This window comes from Tinamus guttatus, unplaced genomic scaffold, assembly GCF_059628265.1.
Source record: "Tinamus guttatus ecotype Peru unplaced genomic scaffold, ASM5962826v1 Tinamus_guttatus_pri_ptg000211l, whole genome shotgun sequence".
NCBI classification, from domain to species: Eukaryota; Metazoa; Chordata; class Aves; order Tinamiformes; family Tinamidae; genus Tinamus; species Tinamus guttatus.
In genome coordinates, this window is record NW_028288745.1 from 5,668,190 (window position 1) to 5,682,289 (window position 14,100).

Genomic DNA, 14,100 nt, shown 5'->3' on the forward strand with positions numbered 1-14,100 from the left:
ACATTTTTTAAAAAATTGAAAATGAAGCTTTCTATTGAAAGGGAACCTTTTTTCTAAGGAAGAAGCAGTGTTCAAGCTGTTCTTTGGGAAAGCTGGGCTGGGGTGCATGGGATGTTCTGCCTGCAGCAGGTGCTGAGGCTGCGCCCGGCTGGGCCTCACAGAGTCCCAGGACCCAGTGCCTGCTCCTGGCTGAGCAAAGCAACGACTGCCTCTGGCCGGGACTGCCGTGGGCTCCTCAGAGATGGTCCCCAAACAGCTGGGTTTGGTTTTGCTTCTGGTCAGCAAGCCTTGCCTTTCTCTTGATTCCTCCCTGCCTCTGGTGTGGCAGTTTGCATTAAGGTAAGCTGGTGTTAGTAGGTTTAGCAGGAGTGCCAAATTACAAAAAATGATGCCACCTTCTGAAGATAATTTGGTGTTAATGCTTTTTGTTTAAGTGCACAGAATAAGCTAAACCTGCAGAAGAGCTCTTGCTAACGCGGTGCCCAAGTGCAATCCAGGACAAATTCTTCCTAATAGTCTTGGAGCAGAAATGTTCATTTCTGAGGAACTCGAATGACTGCACAAGCTGTTAAATCACTAAGCTGAGTCTCTATGAACACGCCATGGAGCAAAACCTGCAGCATGGGGCAATAACTCCAGCGTGTGCTTCTGCTCCAGGGTGATCTGCAGAACACAGGGCTGAGAGGGATGAGACCTGCTCAAAAGGACAGGGTGCTCCCACAGCAGTAAAACTGTCCCTTTTTGGAGCTTGCAGGCTGTGTTCAGTGTGCCTGATGTTGCAGCAGTGGTCATCAGTGTCCTTGTGAAGCTGTGAAGTTTGATTTGGCTGAGCTATCCCAAAGGGTTTTGGGCCCCTTTCACTCCTCCTCTCTGATAGAGGTTTGATGGAGACAGCATGATGCCTCTCAGTGGCTTAGTTTGAGTGATGAGGGATTCAGACTCCCTACTATCACACATCAGCAGAGCAGCTCAACACACAGGCGACAGAGAGAAATAAACTGGGCAGCAAAGTGGGCTCCAGCTGCCCAGCTCAGATGTCCAGTGTCTAGTCCAGATGGCCCTGCACGTGCCCACCACAGTCAGCACAAGAAGAGCTTGCTAATTCTCGTGAACAATTTCCCATGACTGTCTAGATGCCGATCTCAAGCCACTGTCTAGAGAGTAAATCCAGACCGTTATCTGCAATATGAACAGTCACATTTTGGAGTATTTAAGTTATGGGTGTTCATAACCAAGTCTAGGACAGAAAGTCTCAGAGTGGCCATTTGTGGCTCCTGAACACCCTGCTTTTGGTAGTCTACTTTGAGACAATTGTGTTTTTGAGACACCAGATCTTCAGATGTCATGTCAAACATGGCTTTTTTTTTCCAGATCACTAGTCCTTTTAAAAAAAAATAAAATAAATTTGGTGCTTTATCATGTGCTTGACCTCCCAGACTCTGGTCGAGTAGACTCCAGGAGACACAGAGTGTGGAAAATAAGGTACTGCTTGCTTGTCTGAAACTGTCATCAGCAGGAAGCTGCCTTACACAGAAGATAGAAGTCATTGAGCAACCCAGATCTACCTGCAGTTGCTGAGGACCTGAGGTATGAAGCAGCCTCCTGTGTTTAGTCCTGTCCGTCAGATTCTTCATCTATGTGAAGGAGCTCTAAGTACTTTAGGTGGTATCTAAGAGCTGCCCAAGAGCAATCCTCCCCCAACACCCTCATCAAGAAGTGGGACTGCAATCCCAGAGTAGTTAGTAATCACTTACTAGTAGAGTTTTGCTCCAGGGTGAATTGTTGCAGAACATCAGAATGACATGCATGGAGCTGAACATGCCTGCAGCCCTGAAAAAATTAATAATAAAAATTAGTAGAAATCGCTATCAGGAGTATCACATCCTCAGCCCTGGCTTTTTCAGAGTTACAGTTGCACACAGAAAGACTCAAAACCCAAGAAATGCCAAAGGTTAAAGCCCATCCAGTGGGACATTTGTCTTTGCAGACATAGGTCATGATGATGGCCTGAAATTCCAGACATCAGTCACTTTTCACAAAAAAAAAAAAAAAAAAAAAAAACACTCTGAGAAGCAAAGGATCCAGCCGCCTACCCTACCCCTCATATTGAAACTTGGCTCATTCTAGCTCATCTGTGTGATTGGGACAAGGCAAAATATCCTATTTTCATTCCTACTAGGCATCACCTCTTGTGAGATTTCTGAGTTAGGAGCAAGTCCCCACCACCATGGATGAGCTCAGTTTTACTGCATGGACCAAAAAATTCCAAATATTTATCAATTCTAAACTGCTCGCTCTGTAGTTCTCTGTGGAGGGGACTTCAAAAATGGTGGGGTTAGTCAGTTATAATAAGGACCTTGGAATAGTAGAAAACAAAAAAATCCCCCAAAACCTCCTCAAACTCTATTGATTTCTATAAACTGGATTTGTTTTTTAACCAGAAATTGAATGGAGGGATTTTCCTACTCTGACATAGTCTGGATTCCTCCGTGGCTTCTTTAGTTCCTGCTGAAGTTCAGCAAAGTTTGGAAATGTTAATTCTGATTTGGGAATAAAAAATAAAAATAGAAATAATAAAAAAACAGACCATAAAGGTTTGAGCTGCATTCGGTTTTGCATTCAGTTCAGCTCTGGGCTTGCTGCTGAGTTTGGTAATTCAAGGGCACATCCTTTGGACCCCAGATGACTTTCAGCCACCAGTGTTGCGAGACTGGATGCGATCACGGCGTGACTCCGAGCCGAGTGCCAGCACTTCTGCCCTTTCCTCAAGGACTTCTGGGCTGGACTGGGCCTTGCTCTGCCGTTGCACCGGAGCTTCCCCTGCAGCGCTCTCTTCTCTGCCTGATTTCTTTGCTCGTCCCCTCTCCTCCCCATCCAAGCACTGGCACCAGGTCCTGGTGGGAACAGAGTGGGAAGAGTGTCCCTGGGCTGTTCCTATTTGCTCCTCTCTTGGAGTGTGACCATGTCCTTCTTACGCCTTGGGATAACAGCAGCATAGGGATCCTGTAATCTCAGCCTGTGGCTTGCTGCTCAGTGAAGGGAAACTGAGTCACGCTTTGCCTTGTCTCTTTAGATCCTGCTCTCCTGGTTAAATACTGTGCAAATGCAGCAAATTGGGGGCTGCCCTCATGTTGGACTGCCAGACCCTGGACAGAGGGACACAAGTCACAGGCAGTGGATGATCTGCTGCAGACCCCTTTCTATCACACACCAAAGCCCTGCCATGAGCCTGATCCTTCATGAACTGAGGGAGGAATTAAGAGCCCCCCCCCCCCACCCCTTGGAGAGGAAGAACATGATAGGGCAGCAGTATCCAGCAGACAGTAACTCTTGGCAGCTGCCCCTGCATCCCTGGTCCCACTGCATCATTTTAACATTCCTGAAGGATAGCATCCCTATCCCGTGGGGTTGGCTCCTGGCTGTGTAAGGGGAAACCTGCCACCCTTGTGTCCTGAGCCCCTCGTCCACCACACTCCTTGCTCTGCCCATGTCTTGATATTCTGGCTCCATTAGATCAGGCTACCAAGATACCGGGCTGGCTGGAGCTGCTCAGGGACCCCCAGGAAGTTCAAAACCTGAGGCATCAGAGCCTAATGCCACTGCTGCAGCTCAGCTTGCCTCAATGTCAGGGACCTGAGCTCTTCCACGCTGACCAGCACTCCCATATTTTATTTCCTCTTGGGAAATGCAGGCAGAGTGACAATCTGCCCATGCTTACCTGAGCATTCCTTAAGGACATGATGTTGGTCCCTGTGTCATTCACGCCACCCACCTGTGGAGACCTCTTGGTGATGAGGCTGCCCCCACAGCTTTGCTTCCAGAGAGTCCGTGAGTGCTCAAACACCCGGGCGCCAGCAGACGCAGGAGGGCAGGCCCCCCAAAACCTCCCCAGCAGCAGCCCCATCCTCTGCAAACGCGCAGCGGGTCCCTCGCAGCCAGCACAGAGGTGGGGGACCCGCAGGTATGTGCCGGCCCCCCCGGGGGACAGGGAAAGCACAGACGGCAGAATCGGGGGACGCCGAGGGTTTCGGGGAACATCCCTCCGAGTGCCGTCCATCCCGGCTCTCTCTGTTTCTCGTTTTCCAGGGACGGAACAGGCTCGGGGATGGGAAGCCCCGAGCTCTGCTGTCTCCAGTCGGGGGTTTGAGGGGAAAAGGGAGGGAATCCCACGCAGGTTCCCCCCGCGCAGCCGCTGCGCTTGGCTGGGACGGCCGCCTGGCCGCTGCGGTGCCCTGGAGCGGACCGTGGGACCCGCAATGAGTTGAGCCGTGCTCAGCGCCGCCCGGGGCAGCGGCTGCAGGTGTCCAGTCCTCCCGGACAGGTCTCCAGCTCTGATTTTTTTTTGTCCCCCGGCACTCGTTTTCCTTAAATATCCGCAGAGCGGGCTGGGGCGATGCGCAGCGCCGCGGAGGGCATCCCCGGCCGCCGCGCTCCCCCGAGCCGGGCACCGGCTTCCCCCGACATCCCGGGCCGGTGGGCAGCCCCCGCTGCCCGGCCCGGGCTTCTCCTGCAGCGGGCGAGCTGCCTGCGCGCCGGTTTCGCTAGTCCCCGCCGGTCAGGCATCACCACCCAGGTGTTTGTTATTTTTATTAAATTTTCTCCTTTCGCTGTTGCTTTTGAAGATAAAAAAGAAAGAAAGAATAATTAAAGGAGAAAAATAAATAGAAGGGGGAAAATGAATAAATAAAGGGGAAAATACATAAAGAAAAAAAAAAAAAAAGAAAGAAAGAAAGGGAAAGGGAGCCGGGGCTGCTCCGGGGCTCGGCGCTGCCCCCGGGGCCGGGAAGGGCCGCCGGCCCCTCGAGGCGTGGCAGGGCCGGTGCCTGCAGCCAGGCAGGAGAGCGGGGAGGAAACTTCTTCCGAGTGGGGTGGAGAGGGGAGGGCAGGGGGTGGGGGTCGGGCAGGGAGGTATCAGCTCCAGGAAATGTGTCTTGGCAGCAGTCGGCCGGGCGCTTCCCCTCAGGTTAGTGCGCTCCGCTCCGCGGCCGTCCAGGGCGCACGGACTCGCTCCGCTCCGCGCCTCGGCTCCGGCCAGCAGCGGCCTCGGCGACGAGGGCGAAGGAAAACCCGGGGAGGCCGGAGCCGCGGCAGCCCCCCCAACCCCGCCTGCCTGCCCGGGGGGCGCCCCCCCTTCCCCGCCGCCCCAGGTAGGCGGCGGCGGCCCCGCATCGCCCGGGCGAGCCGTCGGGTGGCGAGGCCGGGGGGCTCCGCGGCCGCCCCCGCCCGCCCCGCGGGGGGATCGGCAGGGGGGCGGGCGGCGGGGCTGAGCGCGGCGCCTCCGGGCTGTGTTGGCAGGCGGGCGGCGCGGCCCCCTCGCCCGCCGAGGCTCCTCACCATGCTGGACGGGCTGAAGATGGAGGAGAGTTTGCAGAGCGCCCTGGACCCCGCCGCCCCTTTCTCCTCGCTGCTGGGTAAGTCGCGGCGGAGCCGGCGGCGCCCCCGGGCTGGGCGGACGGGCCCCCTTCGGCCCCATCACGCGTGTCCGCGGCGCTCCTCGCCGGCTCTGTTTTCGTTCCACGATTTAATTAACTCGCTCCCTGCCTGCAACCCCGTCTTCCGAGGGGCCGGGCGCTTTCCTTTGCCTCGGAAAACACGCGATTTACCCTCTTCGCTTGTGAACGCCGTTCTCAAGCCATCGGCACCACTCCGAGCTGCGGCTCTGCCGGCGCCCTTCCCAAAGGGAAACGAAATCGGGGCCAGTTTACTCCCCCTGGAGCTCCCGTACGGTTCAGCTCTCCCCACAGGGCCTGGAGCAGAGCTCTGCACACCTGCCACCCCCGGGGAGCATCCGGGACGTCCCCAGCCCTCCCCGGGCTCCAGGCTGTGCGGTCAAGTGGGATCTTCCGCAGGGAGCAGCAGGATTCCCTGTGCGTCCAGCTTTCCACTGCTCCTCCACCTTTCTCCCTTTCTCCGCAGGCAGAGCCGCGACCCCCAGGTCGGTGTGCGAAGGGTGCCAGCGAGTCATTTCGGACCGTTTCCTGCTCCGCCTGAACGACAGCCTGTGGCACGAGCAGTGCGTGCAGTGCGCCTCGTGCAAGGAGCCCCTGCACACCACCTGCTTCTACCGCGACAAGAAGCTCTACTGCAAGACGGACTATGAGAAGTAGGTGACCGGGCGCCGTCCCCGTCCCGCTGCGGGTGCCTTCCCCTATCCCTCAGCAAAGCCCCGTGCAATGAGCCCCGGCTCCGCGTGGGCAGGGACGGCCGCGCTTGCCTGCGCTCCGGCAACTCCAACTCGCGGAGCCCCTGGCGCCGGGTCCGGGTGCTGGCTGTGCTGAGAAGTGTTGGTCTTATTAGGATGCAGTGAAATTTTGATTCAGCCGGTTGCATCCCGAGTTCTTCTCTCCTTAGAGGTGTTTTGTTGCTCTTGGTTGGTGCTGCACAAGCTCGGGAGACTCTTGGTGCAACCGGGCACCTCAGGGCTGCAGAGGGAAGTCACAAAGGTTTTACCTGTTCCTTTAGCTTTCTTTTCCTGCCAAGTGCGGCTGTGAAGAACTTTGTATCTTGCCCCAAGCCTTGTCCTGCTCAGGCCTATTTTCCTCGCATCCCACACGGGTACTGGGGGCTTTGCCCGCACCTGAGGCTGTGACAGAGCAGGAATTCAGACCTAGACACGCTGAGGTCTGGAGCTCCCAGCCCTGCTGCTGACCCTTCAGAAAGCAAGGGGCCAACAAGAAACTTGTAGGAGGAAGAGGTAGTGAGGATATTTTTCTCTCTTCGTTTTTCCCCCCTTTTCCACCCTCCTCTTTTTTTTTTTTTTTTTTTTTCTCTTGACCAGCAGTAGGACCAAGAGAAGTCTCTTCCTGCAGTATTTTTTTCCTTTCTGCTTGCCTATCTCTTGCCATTCCCCCCAGCTCCAGCCAGCAGACCCCATTCCCTGCTAGGAACCATCCGGGAGCTTCCCCAGTGCCTCCCCCATAGTGCAGGCTGTGGCCACGGGATGTAAGGAGCTCCTTTGCAAGCAAAATTCCCGATAGGAATAGCCAAGAGAAGCAAAGGCAGGCGGCCTCTAATGCTGCTTCCACCGAATTTCTGTAGGCTCCTTTCAAAGGAGAAGAAGCTGTTGAATTTTCAGGTTGCCCCTGGGCCATTCGGTTGGTGGTGAGGGTGAAGCTGGGAGGTCGGCGGAGGGGAAGGTTTTGTTGCTCTTTCAATAACTCCGTTATTTAGGAGCAATATGATTTAATTCGCAGAGAACTGGGAAGATCTTTCAAAAAAAAACAGAGTCATTGGCAATATCCTTGTCCCTGGCCTTGGGCGCACCGTGGGTTAGCTCTGCTCAGCGCCTTTTTCTTAAAGTTTCCTTTAAGCCTTGTATTGTGGGTCCGAGTTTAATCACTATGGATACGGGGCAAATTGCAGGCAGAATTTGCGTGTGCGACCTTGTTTTCCAACAGTGTCCAAAACTGGTGAGAAAAGCAGCCGCCACTAGAGCAGAAAGGAGAGTTCGGCACTAAGCCTGTGAGCAAAAAATTGCAGCTTGGGCTGGTTTGTCGGTAGAAATTCGGCTTCTAGTTGTGGCAGGTTTGCGGTGGGGGGACATTTGTGGGGCTGTTGCTGGAAAGGGAGAATCTTCTTCCTTCTCCTCCTGGCCGCGAAAGCAACCACTGCTGCATTTGGCTGCTTTGCTGAGCAAAATAAAAGGAAAGGGAGAAAAAAAAAAAAAAAAAAAAAGGAGGCTCACAAGTATTTACAAGCTAGTGCTAAATTCTGGCGGTACCATTTCTCCCTGCCCAAGGTATTTGCTGGTTGCATTCAAGCTGGTGACGCTTGTCGGAGCCCGAGCATTCATGGTAGCAGGTAGCTCTCCCCAAGTTGCCGGGGTTTCATTCCTGGCCAGCTGGAGCCGCCAGGAATACTGCGGCAGCGGCTCGGGAAGCGAGCGGCAGCGGGCTCGATCCCGGAGCACCCCGGCATTAACATGCTAATAGTGCGTCCTGAGCGGTCCCGGCGGTCGGTGCCGTCCCCTCTGCGAGCTGCTTGTCCCTGTTGTCCTTCCCTGGGCTTGCTTTTTCATCCCAGGAGCGTGGCTGCAGCATGCCGGCCCCGCGCGTCCGCTCCCTGCCCTTCCCTCCGCATGCCGCGTGGCTCCGACTGCTCGGGGGACGCTCCACGGACAGCGGCGGGGCTGGTAACGGGGCTCTGTGCCGTTCTGCTCTCAGCGCCAAGGAGCGGGGGGATGCACGGGGGACAAGGGAGATGGAAACGTGCAGGGGAAGAGCAGCTCGTGTTGGACCGGGTGGATAATTTCAAGCTGGGTTTGGGCTGGTTAATTATTGCTGGTGAGCGACACATTTTTATCTGGAGTGTCTAGGAGGCCAAAATGCCCCTTCGGCCCCACGGCCGCTGGCGTCCCCTCGGTCTGCACCAGCAGCGCTTGCCGGGGCTGGAGCTCAGGGCTGCTTTGTTGAAACATCGGAGCTGGGGGCAGCAAGGGCGGCATCAGCATCCAACTCCACAGGGTTTGGCTTCAGGTTTTTAATTCTGAAAAGGGTTTTATTATTATTGTTATTATTATTATTTTATGTATTTACTTTTATCCCCAAATGGGGACTATTGGGATCGCTTTCCAAACGTGAATAGGTGCCGTGTTTTCTGACGCGTATCTACAACTGGCTATCTGGTCTGCTTCTAGGGAGGCTGCAGGGGGTTAATAGCGGAGCACGAGACCGCTGAGTTATGCCTTTAGTTATAAATACACCCGTGGAAAGGGGTGTACAGACAGTTTTAAGCAACCGCCTGACTTGCTGGACTCAAAAAAAAAAAAATTGTTGAATCATTTATTAAAACAGATGTTTTGCATTTCTTGATGTTTTCCAAGAGGAAGACCTTGGTGGAGAACCTGCAGACGGGCTCCCACAAAGAGAGCTCCTGTAAAGACCCAGAGCGCTGCTCCGGCTCTTGGCATCTCCGCAGGCTGCCCTCAGCAGCGGCCTGGGAGAAGGTGGATCAGGGCGCCAGGCTCCGTCATGGCCGGGGCAGCGAGAGCCGGCCGGCCCCGCGCCCCTGGGACGGCGCCTATCTGGGGCAGAGGACGCGCGTTACGGAACATCCTGCGGCCCCCGGCAGTTGGCCAAACCTGAGGAGCCTCATCTCTGACAAGGGACAGGCTGCGTCCCGGCCGGCCCCGCGCTGCTCGTCTGTGCGTGGGGGCCTGGGGAGTCTGCCTGGCCCTGGGGCCCTGTCTCCCCTCCACGCTAGTGACCGTGGGGGTGGCGAGGTGGCAGCGTTCTGGCGGGGAGCAGCGCAGAAGCAGGCCACGCGGTGGGGAAGGAAGCGTCGTAGGGTCTCCTCAAGGCACTCGGCTTGCCTGGAGACGTTTGTAGCCCTGGATGGGACCACGACGTGCGGGTGAGGAGCTGCGTGCGGGAGGACCTGCAGAACGTGTGGGGAGGACCTGTAGCCCCAGCGACGTTCTTGAGACGAAGTCAGCAGGAGCCGGTGGGCTCGAGAAGCCCCGCGGGCTGCTCTGAGGGGCCGGGGCGGCTGACAGCGGTGCGGCCGTGACGGGGGGGCGCAGCTGGGGAGCGCGGTGGCGGCAGCGCTGCTTGGCGCGCGCCCAGCCACGGCGCAGAGCCCCGGCTCCCACCCCCGCCTGGCAGGAGCAGATGGTCGGCACATCTCGGAGCAGGGCTGGCATGTGGGCCCCGCGAGCGGAGGGGCGGCCGCTGCGCCGCGATGCGGGGCTCCCCGGCGCAGCCGGCCTCCTGCGCGCCGCTTGCACCGTGTTAGCGAGACTTGACAGGTCTGTGCACTTGCCAGAGCTTGCGGGTACTTGGCATTTGCTCTTAAATCCCCTGCTCCTGCAATCAGGTGATTGCACGGACCCTTCAAACTCCCCTTGCCCAAATTAAAGCACGGGGAGGGGTTGGTTGACAGCGAAAAGCAGCGTGCATGGAGCCCTTTAGGTTCTGAATGTGCACAAAGAAACCTGCAAGCGTTGGGGTTTTGATGGCCCTTGATTTGGGAGGGTGAAGTTGGGTCTGCCCATGAGGACGGAAGAGCTGTTGTGTCCAGTGCGAGACGGCAGGGCCTTCTTTGATCCAAGGGACGCTTTCCGGTGGTGGCTGCCGTAGCTGAGAGGGGACGGGGTTGCAGGGCCATGCCGGCTCATCCTCCTTGACGTGACTAATGGAGGTCAGTGCACAATGAGCTGCAAACTGGGAAGCTGCTGCCCCAGCCTTGCCTTGTTAGCCGAGGGATGATCCAGAATGGTTTGGATGGATCAGATGATGCCAACATTAAATGCTGAGGGTGACCTGGGAGATTGATGGGAGTTTGGGGAGTTCCGTTGTGAGTAAATGGCTCTTTGTCCTCTCCTGGAGCAGTACGTGATGGAAGGAGACGATCGCTTCTTGTGGTATTGGTGGAGCGAGAGCAGCTCCTCCAGAGTGCAGCCTTCGGGTGTGCCATGTTCTCTGGACTCCTTTTCCACGCTTACACGGGATCCTACAGAGACCATATTGCTTTCTCCAGCTGCCTGGGGACTGAGGGCAGCCACGCTGGCCTGGGCACTAGCAGAGAGCTTGGCAGGGCTCAGTGGAGGCACTGCCCGGGTCCTTCCGTCTTGCAATCCCGCGGCTTGTTCTTCTTACATCTCCCATCCTTATTGCTCACCTACCCCTCTCCCTCTCCCTTTCTCCTGCCGCAAGTCATGTCTCTGTTCCCTTCCCTCCCTTCTATGCCTGCTTTTGGGTGGAAACGGGTTGGTTTTATGAAACTGCCTTGCTAAGAGGCCGGAGAGGCATCACGGAGACCCCTGTGTGACGTGCTCCAGAAGGCACATCCCCACCACGTGCGTCGGCCCCCCGTCCTCCGGCACCACCGCCTGCGAAGCTGCTATTTTCGGAAGGGAGCAAAGAATAGACCTGGCGACTTGCCCCTTCCCCCTGCCCTTAATTAGATTTGTGTCTTGCAATTAAGGTTTCATATAAAGGCCTGGAACGGAGGGGCACTTGGCAGCTTGGGAGCGAGGCAGCGTTGTGTGCAAACAAGCCAAATATACTCGTCATCTGTCCCTGCGTGGTGGGGACAGCGATAGCTTTGGAGCTGGTCTTTCGTCGCTCACTGGAGGCGGCTCTGGCGCCACTGCAGAGCCCCATCTTGGGCCACCTCATCAGCTTCCACCATGGCTGCTGCTTTATTTCAGACATCCAGTTTCTCCCTTTCCCTTCCCTTCCGCCCCTCAGCTCCCTGCTCTGGCAGTAGGTCTAAGCGGAGTGGTTGGAGCTGGTCGAAACATTTTGCGTTTCAAAATGCCAGAGAAGGCATCGATGTGGAGAGAGTGGCCTGGGAAAGAAAGGGGGGGTTGTTTTGTTTCGAGGCAAATTTGGTTTCCACCAGCTGGAACGACAGCTGTGTCCTCTCCTGCCTGGGCCCTCCAGCTTTTGGGTGTTCGGTTCCTCACCTCCTTGCAGCCGCGAGGCAGAGAGATGAATTTTTCAAATTCTGCTTTTCAAAGAATCCAGAATTGGGTTCCCAGGGCGTCCGCGAGGACCTAAAGTGTCCTCTTCCTTGGAGGGGGAGAAGGACTCAATGCCCTTGGGGTGAGGTTGTCTCCATTGCTCGGGCACTACCTCGCCTGAGCTGGGGATTTTGGTCAAGCAATAGGAGAGACATGTTTTTATTTATTTTTTGAAAAATATTTTTTCTCCATGGGAAATTAGAATATGTGTGTGCAGAACGAGGTGGTGTAAAAAGTAACTTAAGCGAGTTCCAAAAAATAGCAAATATTACACAAATTTATGCGCAGCATTTGAAGCCACAGTTAAGCTATATTGTAGAGTGCAGCAACGCTTGTTTTTTGTTTATGTGGCATTAATACTTTTACCCTGGAAGCCAACTGCAAAATCCTGCCGGGGTAGAACCAAGCCAACTGTTCACAGACATGTTTTCCTGATAGCATTTGTCCTCGGAGGCAATGTGAGAGACCAGGTTGTCCCTTGTGTTTTTAGTGGGCAATTCGGGCTGACTCTAAGTGCTTGGATTGTGTGTCTGTGAAAGCAGCAGGTATTTCATTCCAGGTCTATTTTTTGGTTTGCTTGTTTGTATTGTGGGTTTGTTTATTTTTCTTTGTTTAAGACCATTGCACCTTAGTTGCTCAGGAGGAACATTCTACAGTCGTGGGCTTTCTGTCCCCATACTTAAGGACAGCCAGATCTTGAAGTGTTTGCTGAGGGTTTGAGGTCAGATGAGTTGAAAGCAGTGCTATGACCCTATTGCAAGCGAAATCTCAGCACGGCATTGGTGTGGTGGCCCTGCTTTCTATTTATTTGGGGGACACTGGTAGTCTTGCTCATCTGTTTTGCTGGGATTTATTAATGAAGGACCAGTTTCTTGACTCTGTCAGATGCTTCATGCTCTGCAGGTCAGCTGGCCAAAAATGGGTATTTTCTCCCACAAGGGTGCGATTTTTTTTTTTTTTCCAGAAGGAAAGTGTTTTCCCTGTGAAATGGAGCTGGAAATGCAAGTATATCTAGAAAGACTTTATTTGTCATCATAAGGGCTTTGAGCATGTTGCATGGGGCATTTGGAGACAGGGCATTAATTCTCAGCCTCTCTCTGTCTCTCCCTCTCTCTCTCTATTTCCCCGATTTTTTTATGCCTTGTCTACCATTGTGTTTTCCACCTTGGATTACTTCTGCCCATAAGTGTTGGTGAAGCTGTGTTGCGAAGGCAACAAGTTCTCCCTAGTATTGTGGAAAGAGCCAACCAGGCTAAGGAGAGAGAGAGACCGGGGGAATGGTTGGTGTACAGCTTCATGCCTCCCTTTACACCAAAATTCATCAACCCACAAGGCATAAACCTGCTGGAGAGCAACTTTCCTCCGCCCTGGTACCCTCCGCTCTCCTTGGTAGGAGCAGTGTTGGGTTAAGCCCTGCTGCCGAGCCCATCGGTGCAAGCCCGGCTCCCACCAGAGCACCGTGCGAGGACTCCTGTCACCACGGCCTTTCAGTAGCTGGAAGATTTGCCCTCTAAACCCCGTCCCAGGGTCACCAGGCTGCAGATGAAAGCTTTGCCCAGAGTGGAGGCATCTCGCTTGTCCTCAGGGCAAATACCTAGAAGGGCAGAGCCTGCTGGAGGAGGCTTCTTTGCCCCATAATTATGCTTCCCAAGCCCATCAGGGCCGGGTATTGATCCTTCACAGCTGCCTCCCTGTCGCTGTTGACTGGACATTGTCTCTGGCTGCTCCCTACCCCTCTCCTTCCCTTGTGGGCTTCATTTCCTAATGCTGCTCTCGGGGAGATCTTTCTGTCCTTGACAGCGGAACAAATCCCTTTGAACGCAACCATCACTCCCCTCGCCATTGTCCTCCGCCCCCGCCGCCACCGTGCAAAATCCTCCCGCCGTGCGGCTATTCCTCTGGAATGATAACCACTATCTCCGCCGCGCCGCGGGACGCCACGACGGGCCCCGGAGATTGCTCGGGGCAAGGCAGCGAGTCCCTGGCGAGTCCGAAGGGAGGAAAGTGGGGTCTTAAAAGCACGTTGAGAGGCAGTTGGCACTGCACGGAGAAAAGCCATCTTCAGGACTCTCCTGATGCCATTTGGTTCCTTGGTGCGGGCCCTCTCTGCTCATGCCTTGCAGAGCCGTGTGGGTGAATGTGTCAGGGGCTCCTTCCTCCCTGCCTGAACTCAGACAGGCTATGTTATAGGTTGATTTTTTTTCTTTTTTACTATGTAACATCACCTCCAGGCAGCTGAGCAGGAAGAAGGAGGTTGGGATTTTCTCTTTTCTGGTGAAACATTTGTCATGAAAACTTTGCAAAGCGGAAAGAAATAAGTTAAGGGAGCTGAAGACAGTTCTCAGATGTGCTGTTTTTTATTTGAACGACTCAGTAGTGTCTTTTTTTTTTTCCTCCTCCTCCCCACCCCTAAATTTCAAGGGTGTTTCTATTGTCATTTCTACTCAACATTTCTTAACCTTGTTAACAGGGTTTTTTGTGGAAAATAGTATCTTAACTGTGCAAAATGTTCATAGTCTCTGCAGCAACGTGTTCAAACTGGAAAACGTTGTGGAGACTGTGCCACTTTCACCCTTGTCTGCTCAGCAACAATCTCAATGTCTTTTGGATACATAAATTCTCAGATGCTGATAATG

General features: G+C 54.6%; 1 protein-coding gene across 2 annotated transcripts in view; it reads left to right on the forward strand.

The window, feature by feature from the left end:
- The first annotated feature begins 5,335 nt into the window (after positions 1–5,335).
- Positions 5,336–14,100, forward strand: part of LMX1A (LIM homeobox transcription factor 1 alpha) — a 30,988-nt gene continuing 22,223 nt past the window's right edge. Inside the window, exons 1-2 of one of the 2 annotated variants that reach the window (XM_088524497.1) lie at positions 5,336–5,415; positions 5,921–6,103. In XM_088524497.1, coding sequence (XP_088380623.1) covers positions 5,336–5,415; positions 5,921–6,103 — 263 coding nt within the window. Of the gene's footprint in view, positions 5,416–5,916; positions 6,104–14,100 lie in introns of both variants that reach the window. The other variant, XM_088524496.1, reaches the window with a different exon arrangement.